This window comes from Apium graveolens, chromosome 10, assembly GCF_009905375.1.
Source record: "Apium graveolens cultivar Ventura chromosome 10, ASM990537v1, whole genome shotgun sequence".
In the NCBI taxonomy this organism is placed as follows: domain Eukaryota; kingdom Viridiplantae; phylum Streptophyta; class Magnoliopsida; order Apiales; family Apiaceae; genus Apium; species Apium graveolens.
In genome coordinates, this window is record NC_133656.1 from 240,166,157 (window position 1) to 240,186,536 (window position 20,380).

At 33.4% G+C, this 20,380-nt stretch overlaps 1 protein-coding gene across 2 annotated transcripts; it reads right to left on the reverse strand.

Moving 5' to 3' along the window:
- Positions 1 to 12,663: 12,663 nt before the first annotated feature.
- On the reverse strand, positions 12,664 to 17,749 carry LOC141689174 (uncharacterized). 2 transcript variants are annotated; one of them, XM_074493363.1, is made up of 9 exons: positions 17,633 to 17,749; positions 16,828 to 17,199; positions 16,505 to 16,737; positions 16,077 to 16,185; positions 15,601 to 15,969; positions 15,339 to 15,470; positions 14,746 to 14,874; positions 13,234 to 14,663; positions 12,664 to 12,824 (listed from the first exon to the last, which is right to left on the reverse strand). In XM_074493363.1, the coding sequence occupies exons 1-8, from the start codon at positions 17,705 to 17,707 to the stop codon at positions 13,305 to 13,307; spliced, it is 2,778 nt and encodes a 925-aa protein (XP_074349464.1). In that variant the 5' UTR covers positions 17,708 to 17,749; the 3' UTR covers positions 12,664 to 12,824; positions 13,234 to 13,304. The 2 variants fall into 2 exon arrangements, with proteins under 2 accessions (XP_074349464.1, XP_074349465.1); XM_074493364.1 differs by lacking the exon at positions 17,633 to 17,749 and adding an exon at positions 17,345 to 17,601.
- Positions 17,750 to 20,380: the final 2,631 nt, after the last annotated feature.

The window sequence follows — 20,380 nt, forward strand, 5'->3', positions numbered from 1 at the left end:
ACATATCAGTTTTATTTTTGTGAAACGAATTGTATCACTATCTTACGCACCAAATATCTGTTCTAATCACATAACAATCCTAATGTACATAACAATAATAACACAAAAACAATCAAATCACAATCCTAAAACTCATAACTTCTAATCACATAAACAAGCGACCCTAACATTCTTACTTCTATCCTATATGATCTTCCTATCTTATCTTAACCCTAATATTCTTATTTTCAAGGGTCAAAACCTAAGTTCTGATGTCAACTATAACACCCTCCAAATCCGGGGTATAGATTTTGGACATTATTAATACTAACTACAAACTAAACCTGCACAAGCGGAATATAAATATATTAATTACCCCGAACTACTGCTACTCAGGATATTTTAAGGTTAAGAGTTGAAAACAAGAACGACACACTAACTTTATTACAACCCCACATAAAAATAATCTGTCTCAAGAACTCTCTTTGTTACAAAACTTTATCCTATCTACATTCTCACCACCCAACTTTTATTCAAACCAACACTACTACATATCCTGTTACACCTGATCTGGTAACTCAAAGCTCTCTTCTGGGATAGGGATGAACACTCTTGGTGGGTCCCGCTACTTGACTCGCTTCTTGACTATGCGGGTTTTGATGGGTTTCATTCTCTACCTAAACTGTAAAACAATAGGAATAACAATAAGAGGGGATGAGCCAAAATTGCTCAATAAGCCTGCAACAATATAGATAGTATAAAGAGAGAAGAATAAATGAAACGATAATCTGATGGTTTGAACAACCATTTGTATCTGTATAGAATAATAATTTGCCAGCACTGGCGAGTGCCAAATGAACAAGACTGGAAATAAGAACTAACTATGCACTATACCCTGCTGATCAGTCAGGATACAGTGCGGATCTATACCCAACTGCATAGACCCAACCAACATAGGGAGTACTCAGGCAACTACGACCTATTAATTAATGGTCTGGGTAAAACCCAGCCCGTATCGTAACCATCCAGTCCAAATCTTAGCATCCGGAACAATCGGAATGCTTTTGATGTATCCCAACATCAGGATATATCAGAGTATATATAACAAGGATAAAAGTATTGGAATATGAATAGAGGATTCAATAAATTGGGAGAAATCAAGAATCGAAATGAAATAGAAACAAGAATCAATAATTGTGTAACAGTGTATATGAACAAGAATTATCAAAGTGTAACTGATATGGAAAATGGGATATAATTCACTATTCTGGATTTAGAATAGGGGAAAAACTTGCCTGGCGCGTACTTAACCCGGTTCAACTCACCGCCTTCGGTCTCCTGCTTGATCTGCTTTACTGATACTGAATCAATCATAGAAAGATAGTCATTTAGATAACTTACTATATACGCATATCTCGAATTGATACCACGTAACCCTATCAATCTACCCATGCGTTTCTAACTGACTCGCATATATGCACGTATAATTAGATAGCACATAAGGTTCATATAATCATTTAAAACACATAGCACATAAAGCAAATAATTGATTTTTGGACTCATAAATACTTTTAAAATCGATACTAGACTTATACCTGTATTAACTAACCCTATTGGATTTTATTATAATTTTTTAGAATTTATTTGACTCTATTCTACCCCTATTAGGGCCTATAAATAATTAACTAACACAAGACCACTCTCTTTCGGAAGAAATTATGATTTACAATTATTTTTATTGGATTCGTTTCATTTTTCTGAGTCTAGCGGTCTTCGTTTCGCTCAAATCGTACTAACGGTTTAATTATTATGAATTAAACAAGATTTAATTAATTAATAATTAACTATAAATAATTAATTATAATTAAATAATCCTTAATTATATTTTTAAATAATTAATTAATAATTATTGTATTTTAAAATAATTAATCCCTAATTATTAGGATTAATTACAATTATTTATAAATTATTATTACTTACTCGATTAGATCGATTATTTACAAATAATCAATCGATACAATTAACTGATACGCTATTTATCGAATAAATAATTATTACTCGCACCATAATCTAACTCAACGATTAACTACTCGTATAAATACGAGCTACACGCATTCCTCGTATAACTATCGAACTATTATTGTTATTATTATAACTTATACGATTAATTAATTAATTAATTATCTGTATTTAATTATTCGATACGAATAATCATTACGACACTCTTCGAATAAATAAATTATCGCTCGAATAATAATTCTAATTAAAGAATCCATACTCGTATAAATACGAGTTACTCGCAATATTCAACTAATTAACGAATTATTATTCATATTATTCAATTATTTTTAATCCTATTTATTAATTAATTACCTAATTATTAATTAATTAATAACTAATAAATAATTAGATAAATAATTAAATATTTAATTAAATAACTAATTTCGAATTTCTAAATTAATAAAATAATTCAGAAATTAATTATAATAATTTTCAGAATTTAAATCTAATTTTTATTAGATTTTTAGAATTTATTAAAACTGATTTGATTTTGTAAAATATAATTAAATACTAAATTAATCAGAAACAGGAAATAGGAAACAGGTTGGGGCTTTTGAGGATCAAACCCGGGTCGAAACCGGGTCGACCTCGGGTCACCAAGAACACGTCGCCGGCAACGATGTCGGTGGCTTTCCGGCGAACGAACCACGGCTGAACACGGCGATATCAACCCCGTTTCTTCACCGTTTCTGTTCCACAGCAACACAGACACCTCCTCCTGTCGTCCTCCGTCCTCCTTCATCGATCTACAGCCGGAAAACTCAAGAACAGCTGCCGCGACGACGGTTCTCCGGCGACGCCAAAAACGAAGCCAAACTCGATGTAACCGGTACGGTTCGATTGCAAAAACGACGATCTACTCATTCCCATCAACAAAAACATCAAATAATCAACCAAATAAAAACTCCCAATTCGAGTATAAATCCGAAAATCACGAAATTAAAATCAAGAAATCAGACAACAAAACTGATTACATAATCGAAAACTACGATCAATAAGCTTCAAAACGGATACTCACATGATCGATTTGGTTAACAGAATCAACGTCAAAATCCAATTTGATTCTCTGCTTGTTCTTCACCAACACAAACCCTAATTCCTAATTTTCTGAATTTTTATGATTAATTATTAATTAATTAATAAAAATTAGGCTTTTACATTATGGAAAATAATACCCCTAAATAAAATTCAGGGGCTAATTACACATCTAATAAAAATATTTGGGCCCAATTTTTATAATTTTTGGGTATTAATAATTAATTTTTAAATATCCAATAAATACAAAATAAATGTTAAAAAATCCCAAAAATTATGAATATTACAAAAATGCAAAGAAAAATGATGTATGATAATTTCATGATCATATAAAAATAAAAATATGATTTTTGTGGGGTTTTTGGTACCCGAAGTGGTCCGGAAAAGTCATTTTTCGAGAAAAAGGTAAATTTGTAAAACGTCTAGGGGTTCAGAATAGCGATATGGTATAGGTCATTTTTGGCAAAATAGGGCCAATGATTTTGTTTGAAATACGGGCTTTTAAAACAATGTTTGAGTTGTACGGGTTTTGATATAAAATATGTAACTTACTATAAAACACTCAATAAATATCCAAAACACGTTCATATCAAAACAGACAACACGTAGCACATAGTAATTAGGGTTTTACGACTCAACACATTTAATCACATAATAATACACATAATTTATATTTATTATAATATAATACAAGCGTAATTTCTCGGTCGTTACACATTTGTTATTACTTAATTATTTTAAAAATAATATTATCCAATTTAAAAGTAAAGTGACACTAGGATTAACACTAACTAATAGAAAATAAAGTTTACAGAGAATAGAAGTCAATTCGTGTTAATAGTTTACTTTGCAGTTAGTAGTTTTTCAAAATAAAAGTAAATATATGTTATTTTACTTAATTTAACGTAACTTAATAAATTTTTAATATAATTTATAGATAAATAAAGTTTACAGATAATATAAATCAATTCGTGTTAGTAATTTACTTAGTAGTTTGCAAAGAAAATAAAATTTACAAAGAATCGAAGTCGATTTGTGTTAAAAACAAAGTTTATAGAGAATAGAATTTAACTTATGTGAGGTAGTGGACTATTTTGTATGTACTATAGAATCCTACTAAAGATTTGGAAAATGGTCTAGTTCTAATGAGATGTCAAACTGATATAGAGGATATGATAGGGCTTGATCGGATAAATAATAACAAGATAGATGTTTATGTCAAGCATTGTGATGAAACCAGTTTGGACTCGTTTGAAGATCATAATTTATTTCAAAGGATTGAAGGAGATGGAAGTAATGATGTTGGGGAGTGGAGTGATGAACTTGATGACTATAATTTTGATGATTCTGACTATTCTATGACTGATGATGACATGGTTTTTGCTAACAATGTTGATGAGGGGGTGGAATGGGTAGGTAGAATCAGAGAAGGCCTAGGACTAGGTAAGGAAGTGGGAGATGAAAGTGAAGGGGAAAAACATGAAAGTGACTGTGATGACTTAGATAGTTTGCCAGACAATGACTTGGAGGATGAATTTGATGCCCTTAAGAGAAGGCAATCATTTCCATTGTTCAAAGTTAGTGACAATATAAAGTGGACAGTTGGGACCATTTTCACAGATCATTATCAATGCAGAGAGGCCATAATGAAGCATTCCTACACTGAGGGGAGGGTAGTGAAGTTTGTGAAGAGTGATATAACTAGGGTTAGAGCTGTGTGCAAGGATCCATGTCCCTGGTTCATTTATGCAGGATTAAATTTTGACAAGTACATCCAAATAAAGACTGTGGGATGAGGTACATATTGGTCATTTACTAATGTTTTAATGTATATTTTATTGTTGGTGACTATAGTTGCAGAGCCTATAACTTATGCTTTTATTGCTTGTGCCTTTACAGACCACACATGTGTGAGAGAGCAAAGAGGTTTTCCCCTTATTAACTCTGGTTTTCTAGCAAGGAAATATCTGCCAGAATTCAGGATAAATCCAACTTGGCCTATCAAATCTTTTCACAAGACTGCCTTGAAGGATTTGCAAATTGATTTTCCGGCTCATATTCTCAGAAAAGCAAGAAGGAAATGCATAAGACCATCAATGGCACACATGAGGAGCAATATGAGAAACTGTGGGATTACAAGACAGAGCTCTTGAAAAGAAATCCCAACTCTACAGTTGAGATTGACATTGAACCAGGTGTGACATGTCTTCTATTTTCTATTATATTCTCAGATCTGTTTTTCTTTTGTGCTAAATTATGTTTAAATGGTATTTGTTGCAGGAAATGTTGGTCAATTTAGGAGGATCTACATCTTCCTTGGTGGATTAAAACATGGATTCAAGCTAGGGTGCAGGAAGGTGATTGGATTAGATGGATGCCATATTAAAACAGTGTATAAAAGTCAGTTATTATGTGTAGTTGGCATTGATCCTAATAGCTGTATGTTCCCTTTAGCATATGCAGTAGTAGAAGCTGAGAGGTTAGAAACATGGAGGTGATTTCTTGCTTTACTAGTTCAGGACTTTGACATTAGGTCTGGGGATGGGTGGACTTTTATTAGTGATAGGAAAAAAGGGCTATTAAATGTGATAGAAGAAATGATACCATTGACTGAGCAGAGATATTGTGTTAGGCATATGCATAATAATTTCAAGCAAAAATATGGGGTAGGTCACTTAAGGAGAAGTTATGGAGTTGTGCTAGGGAAAGTAATGTAGAGTCCATTCAGAATGCCATGAACATTGTCAAAGAGGAAAATGTAGGAGCTTGGCAATGGCTAACAAATGTACCTTTCCATCACTGGACAAGGTCTCATTTTAAGTTGTAGCAAGAAGCTCAGATATTGGATGACTTAGTCCCTCAGAAAGTTGCTGAAGAGGAAAGAAGAAATGTGATAAAAGCTGAAATGAGCTTAAAGATTGAGGCACAGAAAACATCCAGAGCTGCTAGGGCTCCCTCTCCACTTGATGTGAGAAGAAGTAACATATTGTATATCAAAACAACTTTTAGAAAGTTCAAAAATACAAGTGATACTCCTGTATGTCTTGATAATGATGATGATGATGATGGTGACACAATGATGGCAGATGGACCAAACTCTGGAGAGTTACACAATACATACACATGCCCAATGAAGATGGGGAAACAAATGCCACCACCTGTGAAGCAATTCAAGACCCACCTTTCCTATCTCATGGGAAAAATTGTCATAACTCCAGGGGCTTTGAGAGCTGCTATTGAGGTAACAAGCAAGAATTTGAGGAATGATGCCAAGGCAAAACAATCAAGAAAAGGGAAGGACAAGGACACTTGAAGAATGTTCTTTTGTTTATGTTTATCTAGTTCAATTTCAGACATTAATCAGTGCTTTTGTTATGATGTGTTGCAAAACTGAACTGCAGCTTTTGATTTCACTTTGGTATGCTTAATTTAAGTTTGAAACTTTGATATGGGCTTAAATTTTCTTGTCATTCATTAATACTTGCATTTCATGCATCTGTAGTACACAGGTAAGAAATTTAACATAATTAAACTAGTTCATTTTGTCTCTTCACAACAACCTCCCCATCATTCTTATCATCAGTACAAAGATTAACAACATGAACACAGTAACATAAACAAATATTTTCTTTTGAGGTGCTTGAAAATATAAAGATTCAACTGTATGCTAAGATTGCTAGCCCACACTTGTCAATGTGCTATCAACACTTTGTTACAGTGTTCTTCTACATTTTGTCTTCTATAGTACCTGGCCTTTGTGTTTTCTCTACAACAGAAATCACATAATTTCTTAATGACACAAATAAGATGCGAAATTGTTTGATCATAAGTAGACCCCCAACTACAATGCTCATTGTGTAGTTTAAGACGATTGAACAAAGCACACAGAATTCATCCGAGACCTTATCAAGTTGGAATCATGATTTTTATATTAAACAAGAAGAATGCATAGTGAATAGAAGTAATTTGTCAATTGATTCAAGATATAAACATCTGGAAGCAGCACACACAATTAAGGATAAATATTTCAACTACAATAATTCTAAAAAATATTGGCCTCAAATAGAAAAAAAAGTTTGCATTTTAAACATTTAAAGTCACTTGTTTTATACAAAGATAATAAGTTAAGAAAACATATCAATATCAAGTAAGTATCAGAAGTTGATAGATTTTTCTCAGAGAGGAAGCTTATTGTTTACATTCATCACTTGGAAACGCAACCAGAATACTGAAGTATCATAGGCCTTGTGGAACCCTCTTGATCCTATTTGAGAAGATAGAAAATTTTATCCCCTTATTAGTCACAAATAGATTTTATCCTTTAAAGGAATCTCTCTTATTGCTTGAAAGTTCCCCTTCATTATGATGGATAAACTTGACCTCAGAATTACCTCCAACAGAATCCTATGATGGCAAAGAATCTGATTTAGATGCATCCGCAAGAGCAAATGGACTACCAGAATGGAAAAAGAGAAACCCTAATCTTCAGCCAGTGAGATGTCGGAGTTTAGGTTTTCCTTACCTGCTGCTGCATTTGGTTGTTTTAACTCAGGTTCCTGCTTCTCTGGAATGCCTTGAGCTTGCAAATACATAAGACAAAAATCAAGGTTTCCGTTGCCATTAATTTATTTTGATACTTTTCCTGCAGTGTGAATTCTTCTGCCAAACAAGCAGCTTCTGATAGGCTCACCTCCATTTGCTCTTTGCTTGTTATCCATCACAACTTCTTCACATTCACTAACCATCTTCACATTCAGAAATGGAATTCTTAAATTCCATTTCTGTAGGCATAGCTGGGCATCTGTACCATCTGCATATTCTGAACTCTGACATGTTTCTTTATTAAGTTGGAATCTATTATGGCCATTATTTCATACCAATACTATATCCTTCATACCACAATATTTTGATAAATAAACCCCGGTTTATTGCTAATATCAACTAAAAAACTTGAAATAGAATTTTTCAGTTAAACTTGAAAAACAAATTGATGGCTATTGTAAACCCTATTTCTGTCCAAAATAAAATATTGTGTAGAGCAGTGTAACTGCAAAGTTTCAGTATTTCCGTTAATTTCTCCAGAACTATTACATTTCTATTTCATGTTTCCGATAAGTTTTCCTGCAATACCTTGACAATAGAGCAATGTCAATGGTCCTAAATTAATCCCAAAATTTTCTCAAATCATTTTTTTATTGAGAGCTCTGGAATTACTCAGGACAACAGCTATGCTTTTAAATTTTAAACATGTATTGAACCACAACCTTCGCATTCTATTTATAGCTTTTTGAAAACTTGATACATAAACATAGAAAAAACCTTTCCATCATAGAGGAAAGGGGTGTCTTTCACATATTTTTTGGCCGTATTTCCTCCATCTAAATTCATCATCCATGGTATCGATATCAGTCCTGGTGAGTAAAGCAAATTCTCTTTTTTCTTTCTGGTGCTCATATTTTTGGGCTTGAACCTGCAAATCAACATACCCCAAAGACGACGACATTCATTAAACAAAAATTCATCGAGCCACATGTACTAATCATCAACTTCTATTTACTCGAAAAAAATTACTTGGGTAAAGAACCAAAAAAATTCTCGTTTGTAGATTCAATAAATTACCAGACATGTACAGAGCTCTACAAAGTAAGATTCTGAGTAACATGTCCGTTAATCAAATCCAGCTTTAAATTTGTAAATACCTGAACAAGAAAAAAACTTATATACAGTTAAATAAACTTACAGATTCTTGTTGCTGTCCTGGACCTTCTCCTCTTCTCGGCCTTTCCCAATCCGTTTAGTGATCTGATCTTGTGTCACTATTTTATTGGAAGAAGAAGAAGAATTCATGGAGGCACCATCAGGAGTTGCCTTAATAATCTGCGATGTGACTCCTAGTGCTGGTGGATCTGGTACAAAAGGTTCCGGTACAAAATTCGACCAATTTTTCAAGAGGAATCCCTACAGTATGGACTGCACAGGTTTCCCTTGACGCAGCTCCTTTCCATCTCCGTCCTCCTACACCACAAGCAGCAGGGTAAAGCGATTTGCGTTTACTTTCTATTGTGTGGGCATTGTCAAACACCTGATACAAAGACGGCAATTATAAGTTTACAAACATAAAGAACAAAAGTAAATGACTGATCAACGGACGTAGAGTGTGATTACCTTCTGGATCCCCTTAAAAGAGCTCGACTGAATGTAGCAATCCAAAAGAGTGAGGGACTCATCCCTAGTTGTGGTCAGACATCCCCAAGGATGAACGGAAGGATCATGATCATCAAATTGAGACAAACCACCAACAATTTGAGATTCTTGAATTCCCGGTCTGTTACAAGAAAGATGAGCAACAGCTGCGTCCTGCTTGGAAGACTTCCCATACTTGAAGATCCCGGAAAACTCTTCATCCAAAAAACGAAAACATCTGGGACAAAAGATGACCTTGCGAACTTGCTTCAGGAATGTTTGTTTATCAACTTTCAAAAGCTCCTGACGCCCATGTCGTGGCAAACCGTTCCAGAACTACAACAGAAAAGAATCAATACATTTGATATCAGTCACAACACCATATTAAATGTAACACAAACTGAATACTCAGACTCCAGTTTATCTTGTTCAATCTCGACAAATTTACAAATCAATAAATAACTGGTACTCTTTATAGTTTATAGTTTATCTTGTGTAGGATATCATCAGTCCTACACTGCTATAAAAACTACCAGTGTCCCATTTTAATTTATGTTTGATTTACAGTTGATAAAAAAAATAACTTAAAATGAAACGGAAGTAATATTTACAAAAAAAACAGACGCTATTGAAATCAAACATCTAGGCATATAAATCAAATCACACACACAACACACACATAATTGAAAACAATGTACCTTCGCTACATCAACTATGAACACAACATTTTTGTTCAATCTTGACAAATCAATAAATAAATGGTAATCTTCATAATAAATACTAATAAAAATTTAACAATGGCAAGGACATCATAAGTTCTATACTGTTTATCCCATTTTAATTGATATTTGACTTTTCAAAACTGAAATCAAAAAAGAAACTAGGCATGTAAATCAAGCCACACACATAATTGAAAACAATGTAACTTCACTAACATCAGTTATGGACACAGTATTTTTATTTAATTTCGACAAATCAATAAATAAATAGTACTCTTCATAATAAATACTAATAAAAATTTAATTTAAAATTACTCCATGATAAGGATATTATCAATTCTACACTCATAAAATTTACCCTCATTTTAACTGATGTTTGACTTCTCAACACGTTAATAAAAAGTCAATTAAAATGAAACGGAGTTAGCATTCATAAAAAAAGGCTCTCCTGAAATCAAACGACTAAGCATATAAATCAAACCACATAAACAACAACATAGCACAAAACACACTCATGATTGAAAACAATGTACCTTCTGAAGCTGATCAAAGCTAACTTTAGTTATCGACATGGCCTCATTTCTGTGTGTTGATTTCTCCATCTTCGAAACTCTTCCTTGTACGATGTATTCACGTTCAATCACTGATCATTAACAAACAAAAAACATGCAGTTGTGATTTATATACTCGTGATCTCCAAAAATAAGAAATCATACAAATAATCTAATAAGTACATGAAGCTGATTGAAAGATCAAGAAAACAAACATTAAGAACTACAAAAACGTAAAACGTACAGATGATACCGCTAATATATGTTGTTGTAGCAAGTGCTTGAAAATACTCTGTAATATTTGAGTAGTTCTTGCACATACATTTATAGTAGATTTCAAGTTGACTATGTGTGGTGATAAGAAATTATTACCGGTTGTTTTCAGACCATGGTTTTTTTTTGTTTTTTTACTACTTTTTGAATATCTTTGGGATTATTTCATTTATATCATTAATGAAAGATTCACTCATTTTATTTTATTTTTTGACTTTTTGAGACCTATTGTGAGGGTTGGTTGGGATAACAACTAAATTGTACAAGAGTCATAGAAGTAAATAGTGTTGGGTATTAATTTGTCTTAATATTGGCAATAAATAGTGAGAATCCATAATATATCTTGACAATTTGGGTTGGTTGGGATAGCAACTAAATTCTACAAATCATAAAGAGGTCAAAAAATTATATATGGAACACAAGTGAATTCATTAATTTTGTCTTTGGCATGGATAGTGATGTTATTTACAAGACAATGGAAGATTAATAGTAAATTTTGGAGTTTATCTATCAATTTCCAATATTTATCAAATAAACTATAGGTTTTGAATGTTATGATCGGAGTTGCCAATTTAAATTTTTAAATGAATTCTAATATTAATATTTTGAGTTTGAAATATAATTCAATTCCAAATTTATGTTACTTATTTGGTCAAATCCAATCTTTCAAACAAAATCAAGTTCTCAAGTGTCTCTATTTTAAGCTCTGATATCTTTGGGAAATTACGTGATATTTAGATTTCATTTTAGATGGTGTATCTATGTTTTCTGTGTTAGATATTGATTGAAATTAGTAGTATTTTTATCATAGATTTTGAAATTTTGTAATGATGTTTAATAGATAAGAGTGCTTAATATTTTATTATAATTTTAACGAGACTCAGTGATGAAGCAAGTTGTAAATTTTTTCTTGCTTGTTTTCTTTTATCAAAATCTATCTCATATCTTTTAAATGTAATGTCTTATTGGGTTGGGCTATATAAGAAAATTGAATCAAACACATAATTTCGTAAGAATTGGAGAGCTGTTGGTTTGGGCCTTATAGCGAGTCCAGGAACAAAATGAAAATAAAAATTGTTTAATGATCCGACTTTGACAAGTGATCAAAGGTCTGAATGTCTGATAATCCACAAGCAGCATTCACAAATTATGCCTGGTAATCCCCACTAATCCATTTTTTTTTACAAAAGAAATGTACTAATTCATAAAAATCAAGAACATTCTTGGGGGTGAGATTATAGGCAGCAACTTCAATCGTGGTTTTTGATCGATTTAGGGAACCAAATCAGACGTTCTAGTAACCAAAATCTTCCTCTCGACGAGAGCTTTCTTTTGGTATCAACATCTTGATCTGAGGTACAGTAAATCGAAAAGTCGATTTTATATTTTTATTCTTGAAAATCATTTTTGTTTTTGGATGATTCTGGGTTGATTTTGTTGTTACCAATAGCTTTAGGATGATCTTTGGAGTCGATTTCATTATTTATTTGTATCGAATGATTGCTAGATGAGTATAGACGAGTTCTTGGTTTTATACTTTTTATTTTTTCAATTTCTGGATTTTTGATGTTGGTTCGATTGGTTTTGAATATACAAATTGATTCTAGGCATCCAGAGCTTTAAATTGATAGCAGATTCGTTAGTTTTGGTTAAGGATTGATTGGTTCGCGTTTTTCCGGTCGAATCGCCGGTTTTTGCAGTGATTTTGGCCGGAGTTCTTGTTTAGAACAGCTGTTGTTGATGCTGTATATGAGGGTGAGTTCCTGGAGTGTTAACGAATTGTTTGGGCTGAAAATCGGAGGATTCAGGTTACATTTTGGACCAGCGGAAGTCCGGGAAGTCGCCGGACTTTTACCAAAAAATCAAACAATTTAAATTCTACATTTCCAAATGCTTGAAAAACTTTGTTTAAAATTTCTACTGATCAAGAAATACAAAATCATTTCCATTACAAACTAAGTTGACAACTACTAATGCAGAAGGAATTTTCTTAGATCTTCTTAAAGGTCTTGAACGCTCAAACCTGCAAAACAAATGGAATACATAAGCATCTGGGCACATAAAAAACATCCCAGACATCTACAATACACAAATAACAATAATAAAGGAAAGATTAACACACACAGACACAAACAATGACTAGCCAGTATAATAATATTAACAGAACTCACAATAAAATGAAACTGATACACAACTAGTTTTCCTAGCAATAAAATAAGAATCTCAAATGCTACTAAAATTAATCACGTTCTTTAAAACCATCTTCATTGAAATACTAAGAAATCTTACTAGCACTTTTAAATTGAAATTATGCTAAAAAAATCAAACAATTTAAATTCTCACCTGCACTTTTACCAAAAGGAAGATAAATGAAACAAATGAAACAATCAAGCATCAGAGACTGATAAATTTTCCTATGAGAAAAAGCTTACTGGTTTGGATATGGAGAGGACACATTCCAGACTGAAGTATCAGAGGCCATAGGAACCTTCTCATTCCTAACTTAGAAGATAGGAAATGATATTCCCTTGCAAGACGCGAATAGATTGTATTCTTCAATGAAATCTTTTGTATTGCATGTGAGATTACCTTTACTATCTTGGTTAGTCTTGTTTAAAGAAAGACCTCCAACAGCATACTCTGGAAGAGAATCTGATTTGTATGCATCAGCAAGAGCAAATGGACTGCCAAAATGGAAAAGGGAGAAATCCTTGTCATTAGCTTGTGATATGTCGATGTTTAAGTTTTTCTCGACTGATGCATTTGCTTGTGTTTGCGTAGGATCCTGCTTTGCTTGAACATCCCTCTGCAGGCTATGGGAGGGGAATGCAGCTACATGGATGCGCTGAGCTTGCACATTCATATGAGTAACATCAGTGTTGTCATTGACATTTTCTTTTGGTACTATTGCAGGAACATGAATTCTACTCTTTTCCAACGGGCAGCTTCTAATAGGCTCACCTCCAGTTTCTATTTGCTTTTTATCCACTACAGAGTCTTCGCATTTATGAACCCCAGCCTGAAAGATTTGTGAGGCTTCTCTATCTTCGGATTTTTTACTACCACAACTACTAGTAATGTAGTCTCCTAGAGTGAGTTTATTTGCCAAGTTAGATGGTCTGGACATATCCAAAGAAGCAGATTGAGGCTTACAAATATACTTCTGACCTGCCTGCATCTTTATACAGCATGGCTCTACCTTGCCTCTGTAATCGCTATGCTGATAACATCTAGGGGCTTGCAAGTCACCTCTGTCACACATCCTATTAGAGCAATGCACCTTTTCGTAAAGTTTAGGGCCACTGGATTTAATAATTGACGTTGCAGCACTACTTCTAGGATGCTTATCCAGTCCACTGATAGTCCTTGCAGAGCTACCAATTTGATTATGATAATAACTTTGCTCAGATTTGTCAACAGAGCATTTTAAGGTTGTATCCTGTTGACACCGGTTTTTTAGTTTGCGTCCAGAGTACCTTGAATAATCAAATCCAGAAAAATCATCTTTGTCTTTACTGGTAGCAAGGTTTTCAGCAGGACTGACATCAGATAAGTCGTCAATATTTTTACTGACACGCCCATTTCTTTGCTGCTTATCCTGGATTTGTTGGGGTACAGGCCAGGATGACATAACCTCACCTGTTGCATTAGTAATAGGCTTCTCATCATCAACTGTTGATTCTTCAATTTCATCCTCGCGTGCTAAATGCTGATTAGTGAGAGAACAATCGTCTCTATCTTTTTCATTTTTCCTTGTTCTCTCCTTTCTTCGGAGCTTCTTCTCCTTCTCTTTAATTTTCCTCCTTTCCTTTCGTTCTTCTTCTTCATTCTTTTCCTTCGCTTCTTCTTCTAGAATTTTCATCTAGTAACATAAATTAATTAGGACACCCTTAATTCTTTAGAATATTCACAACGACTGTAAAAACATGCTAGTAAGGTAGTACCTGCTTTTCCAGTATATGTGTTTCCTTGCAAGCAACATGAACACATTCTTCAACCAATTTTAGTGCAAAAGAGATGAAGACACTGTGAGCATTTTGACGCGCTGTCCTTTCCCTGAAAGCCTTCTCAACCTGCACGATAATATGTCAAAGCACGATTGAAATAACCACACCTGATACATCAAGTTGCAATGAACAGATGAAAACTTGCACAGAATTTTCCCCTATGCATATATCTACGCATGCCTTATAAGTTCTAACACAGAAAATTTAACAGAAGGAGATTTTTACGTCACATATCTACACGAGAAACATTAAACTATGAACAACTCAAAATAGCCCTGCACAGCATGGCTCCATCTTCATTTAAAGAAAAACAGGTACACTTTAAAAGGTATTCTTCCTGCAAACATTCCTGACTATTTACCCGTTTGACGTTTTCTCTATCACCACTAATACATTTGGTCGGGATATTCCCAGAATCCCAGGTAAAATAGATAGAAATGTGATATTTGTAAAAATAGATATTTAACAATTAACAACATAACAAACAAAAACTACAGCAGAACTTCCAGGTTCCAGAAAATTGTACATACTTGTTCCTTGAAAATAACAGTAGCGGCGTCTAGAAGAAATTCCCGTGCAAGCTCAGGACTCTTTGCATGTTTTTGGGTCCGAGAGCATTCTCCGTCCAGCCTATTTCCATCATTGTCCACTAAATCATCATCCTGTAAACAACATCGTAATTTAAATCATGCTGCAGAGAATAGCTAAAATAAAATTTAATCAAATTTAACACCAAATTCAGAGCCAAAATCAGAGACATAACAACTAACAAGCCTTGTATAACCTAGTTACCTCTTTGACAACCTCTTCTGCGTGCTTGAAAAAGTCTCGTATACTTTCTCCTTCTGTAATTGTGACGAATCCATCACAAACCAGAAGCCTGCGATGAATACACTGTTGCACTTTCAATGTATGAGCTTTAACAGAAAATTCAGTACAGTCTCCATCTGTTTTCCATGCCCTTAAAGTGACATAACAGGCATCCAAACCCCTTAGATCTAGGCCGTTTACTTGAACAATCCCACTTAATCCAACATTGTCAAACGGTGAAATGTCAGATTTTCCTTTTTCACTTCCAATTGCCCATTCAAAGTGATGGTATATTCGATTATTGTCTATAAATGTATGGCTCCAATCGGCTTGGACTGTGTCATTGGATACCTAAACAGAACAAGAAAATGATATCGCATCATACTACTACAGAAATTAACATGGCTGTAAGCACCTGCAACAGCATCATCAACACAAATTTGCCAAATCAAACGCACCTCACACTGAAATCCAGGTTCCTTTTTAATGCGCATGAGTTCCTTCAATTCCTTAAACTCCCGAACAACATTCTTTCTGCAATCTTTACAAAATTTCTTCCTGTCAAACCTGGCATATCAGCATAATTTAGATTCCTCTATTCTCGGACATATACAAGTCAAAACTAGAGTCGTGACATTTAGGCGCAGACACACACAAAAACTCGAACAACCAATTCATTAATCAGTTAAAAGGTGAAGACGTTTATTGACGAAGAATATTAAAATTTTCAATTAAGAGAGATGGTCTAGGGCAAACGATTGTTAGCAACATAGCGTCTATTATAAGCAGTGCCGTCTATTATAAGCAGTGCCTAAATTAATGGACCTCATGTATTCATACCAAAAACCCTACTCTACACGTGTACAATACCAAGGTATGCCCAAACCTGTACACTAATCGTTCCATAAAATCCTCTTTTTTCATCTTCAAAAGCGATACACGAGATTCTTTTCCCAGAGCTGACCAAAAATCAACCATTTTTTCAAGAGGAAGCCGCGCGTTATGCACTGCACAAGTTTCCCTTGATCCAGGTCCTTTCCATCTACGGCCTCCTACACCACAAGCATTAGGATTACTCAACTTGCGCTCCCTCTCTCGTGCACGAGCATTGTCAAACACCTGATGCAAAGGCCGCTATAATAAGTTACCACACAATCAAAACAAACAAAAATGATGAACTAACGAGCAAAAAGGATGATTAGTGATTACATTTTGGATCCCCTTTACAGAGCTTGACAACAAGTAGCAATCCAGAAGAGTAAGCGCCTCGTCTCGAGTCAAGGCAAGACATCCCCAAGGGTGGACCAAAGGATCTTGATCATCACCTTGACAACTATCTGCATTAGACAGACCATCACCATTTTGAAAATTCGCGATTAATCCCAGTCTGTTGCGAGAAAAATAGCCAAAATCTCCCCTCTGCTGGGAGGATTTTCCGTACATAACAATCTGCGAAAACTCTTCAAGCAAAAAACCATGACATCTGGAACAAAACATGACATTTCGAGCCTTCTCGAACATGGTTTGTTTATCAACTCTCATGAGCCTCTGACGAGCTTCTTGCGACATCTCGTTCCAGAACTACGTAACAAGAAAATAAAAATACATCTGCTATCAGTTGACATTCGACAAACCATAATGATCATAAAATATTGGCTTAATGATCTTTTAAAACTCAAAGTTTGCGGCAATATACCCATCAGCCCCCTGTACTTCATTACCATACCTTTTGTCCTCAGGTACCGAAAGCATATAACCTTTTACCCTTAAACCGGCTGGTTTTCACCCGATCTTTTTCCCATGGATTTTTCAAAACTCCATGGACATGCAGAAGAGAAATGCTATCCACGCTCGGACCAAGACAGGTCAAAGTGTTAAAAAACACATTTTGGCTACCCGAGGGCTGAAAACGTATGCTATTAAACTTCAGGGTTTTACGAGTACACTGATGCAAACTTTGAGCCTGAAAAGGTCATTAAGCTTAAAATATGTGTAACTGAAAAGAATGTAAAACCTTTTGGAGCTGATTATAGCTAACATCATTAGACAAGAATTCAACCGACTCATTTCTCTGTGTTAACTCTGGCATGTTTTGATAAACTCTGAGTGTGATTTTTAGATGCAGAGAGGAGGGAGAAATACAAAGAGAAGAAAATTGTTTATGATTGATACTACATGTTACATAGTGTGTGTGAATGAAACAGACAGTTGACGGGAATACTACGTGTTGTGATTATGTTGACACTATGGTTTCATCAAATTTGAGGTACATGATATCATTCTGACAAATGTTGTTAGTTATCCAGGGTTTCCTAAAGCAGTCATTTGTTCCAACTTAAGTGTTGTGTTGTACACAGAATATTATAGTACGACTTGCATGTATTTCGGGAAAGGGTTTCTCCCTCCCTCCCTCACTCTAAATTGATGCTGTAAAAATTAACTGATTAATCGAAGTTCTAACAAGATCCGTCTTCATTAATTGAAAATGGTGATACGGTTTATTTTTTAGAAAGACTGATCAAAAATTGATTATTTCGGTCAAAAATTGCAGAGTTGGTCAAAAAATCGACCGATTCGATCGAGGGATGATAATTAATAAAAAAAAATAAGAAAATTTGAAATTCAAAATATTTAGTTAATATTTAATAATTAATACATTAACTTATGTTGACTGCCGTATGTACTTAAATTCCCATTTAATTAGGCAAATTCCTCCTAATAATTGTTCGTATGTACTTAAATTCCCATCTAATTAGGCAAATTCCTCCTAATAATTGTTAGTAGGGCCGCATAAGAGTGAAGCAAATTGATCAAACCGATCTAACCAACTCTTTTTTAACCGGAAAAACATAAACCCAACACAAATCGAATAATAGACGGATCATTATTTGGTTAACCTCACATAAATGGCTTGGTTACGAGTTACAAATTTTTTTACCCTAACCCAACCCAACACTAATATATCATTCATAATTTTTTATAATTTTTAAGTTTAACATGTATTTACACCTTTTTCATATATTTTTATGCAACTATTACAATATATTAAATGGATTGTGTATTATCTTTACACCATTTTTATATATTTCCATGCAACTATTACAATATCTTAAATGAATTGTGTATTAGCTTTTTTCTCACCTTAAAAATTTATATTGAAAAGGGCATAACCTTGTGCACAACATCAGGCCCGATTTTCTCTTTAATAAATAACGGGCAAAATATTATTAAATATTGTGTTGGCGAGTTAATATTTTTATGATCAATTCCAAAACTTGATATTGGTCTTTTGATATGAGTAGTGTTAGATGTATTAAATTGGCTATTAAAATTTGATATCAACTGATGGGCATTGATGATTTGATCATTTAAGATATTTTAATTAGTCAAATTCCCGTGAATACAAAGTATTCATTATTATTAATTAATTTATAACTAATTAAATCGCAACACATCATGATATTTAAGATTTATTTTGAATACAAATTTGGGACATGTAGAATTATTGATATTTATTTTAAATTTATTGATATTTCCCGCCGATAAATATAATATAATTTTAAATTTTAGTGGACATTCCAAACTGTATTCCCAACCGATTTGCTTGACGTGCTAGAGAAACCTTTTTAGTTTCTAAGAATTAAAAAATCACAATTAAACTGTCAAATCAGGTTAATAATTAATAAAAACTAGATTTACAGCCAGCATCCAGTCTTACAGATTTCGGAAATCGGAATTATTCGGTTGAGGTACCGATTTACGATTTATCGGACGATTTTTTAAAAATCGGATGATTTATCGGCGATTTATCGGAAATCGGTCAAATCGGACAAATATTTTTGACCGATTTTCGAGCGATTTATCGACGATTTTTGAAAAATCGGCCGATTTTTATAACAGAGCCAGCATCACGCCATTATTCCCAAAATCCGAATAAACCTATATATAAAACATACGATACAATAATAATATTTGTCATAAGAATGTGAACATCGTAACATATTGACTTTTTTGGACACTTGTTTAGTCCTTCAAGTGCTGCAAGAGGTACTTCTCTTAACTGTATTATTAATTTTCAGACGGACTAAAAATCAACTTTTCCAGTTTTGGGCCCTACAAACCCAGCCCAAACTTCTACCCAAGCCCAACAACCATAATTTATTTAATCCAAATTAAAAACTCCAATCTCAAACCATCATTGATTTATGACTTCGATAAAACAAAACCAATTGTAATCAGGTTAATTATTAAAATGGCAACTATTGCGTTCAAATATATAAAACGAGTCACTTATTACAAAATTGACTGAAATGAGTTTTTTATTTAAAAATTTGTATCAAAAATATCACTATATCGTTAGTCGAAATTATATTGAGTTTCACACATTTTTTATGAATGATACTACATCCAAATGAAAGATTTTGAGCTCGAGTATTTTAAATAATATTTTTAGATTTTTAAAAATTTATCTACTATATTTTTTTATTTAAATCAAATAAAACAATCAAAAAATTTAAAAATAAATAGTTGATAAAATTTTAAAAATCCAACAATATTATCTAAAATAGTAGAACTCGGAACCTTTAATTTGGATATAATATCATTCATAAAAAATGTGTAAAATATAATATATAATATTTTTAAGAATCTCGACTAATGATTAAGTAATATTTTTTATATAAATATTAAGATAAATGGTATATTTGAGTTAATTTTGTAATCAGTGACTTATTTGAACGTTCAATTTGATAATTTACCGATT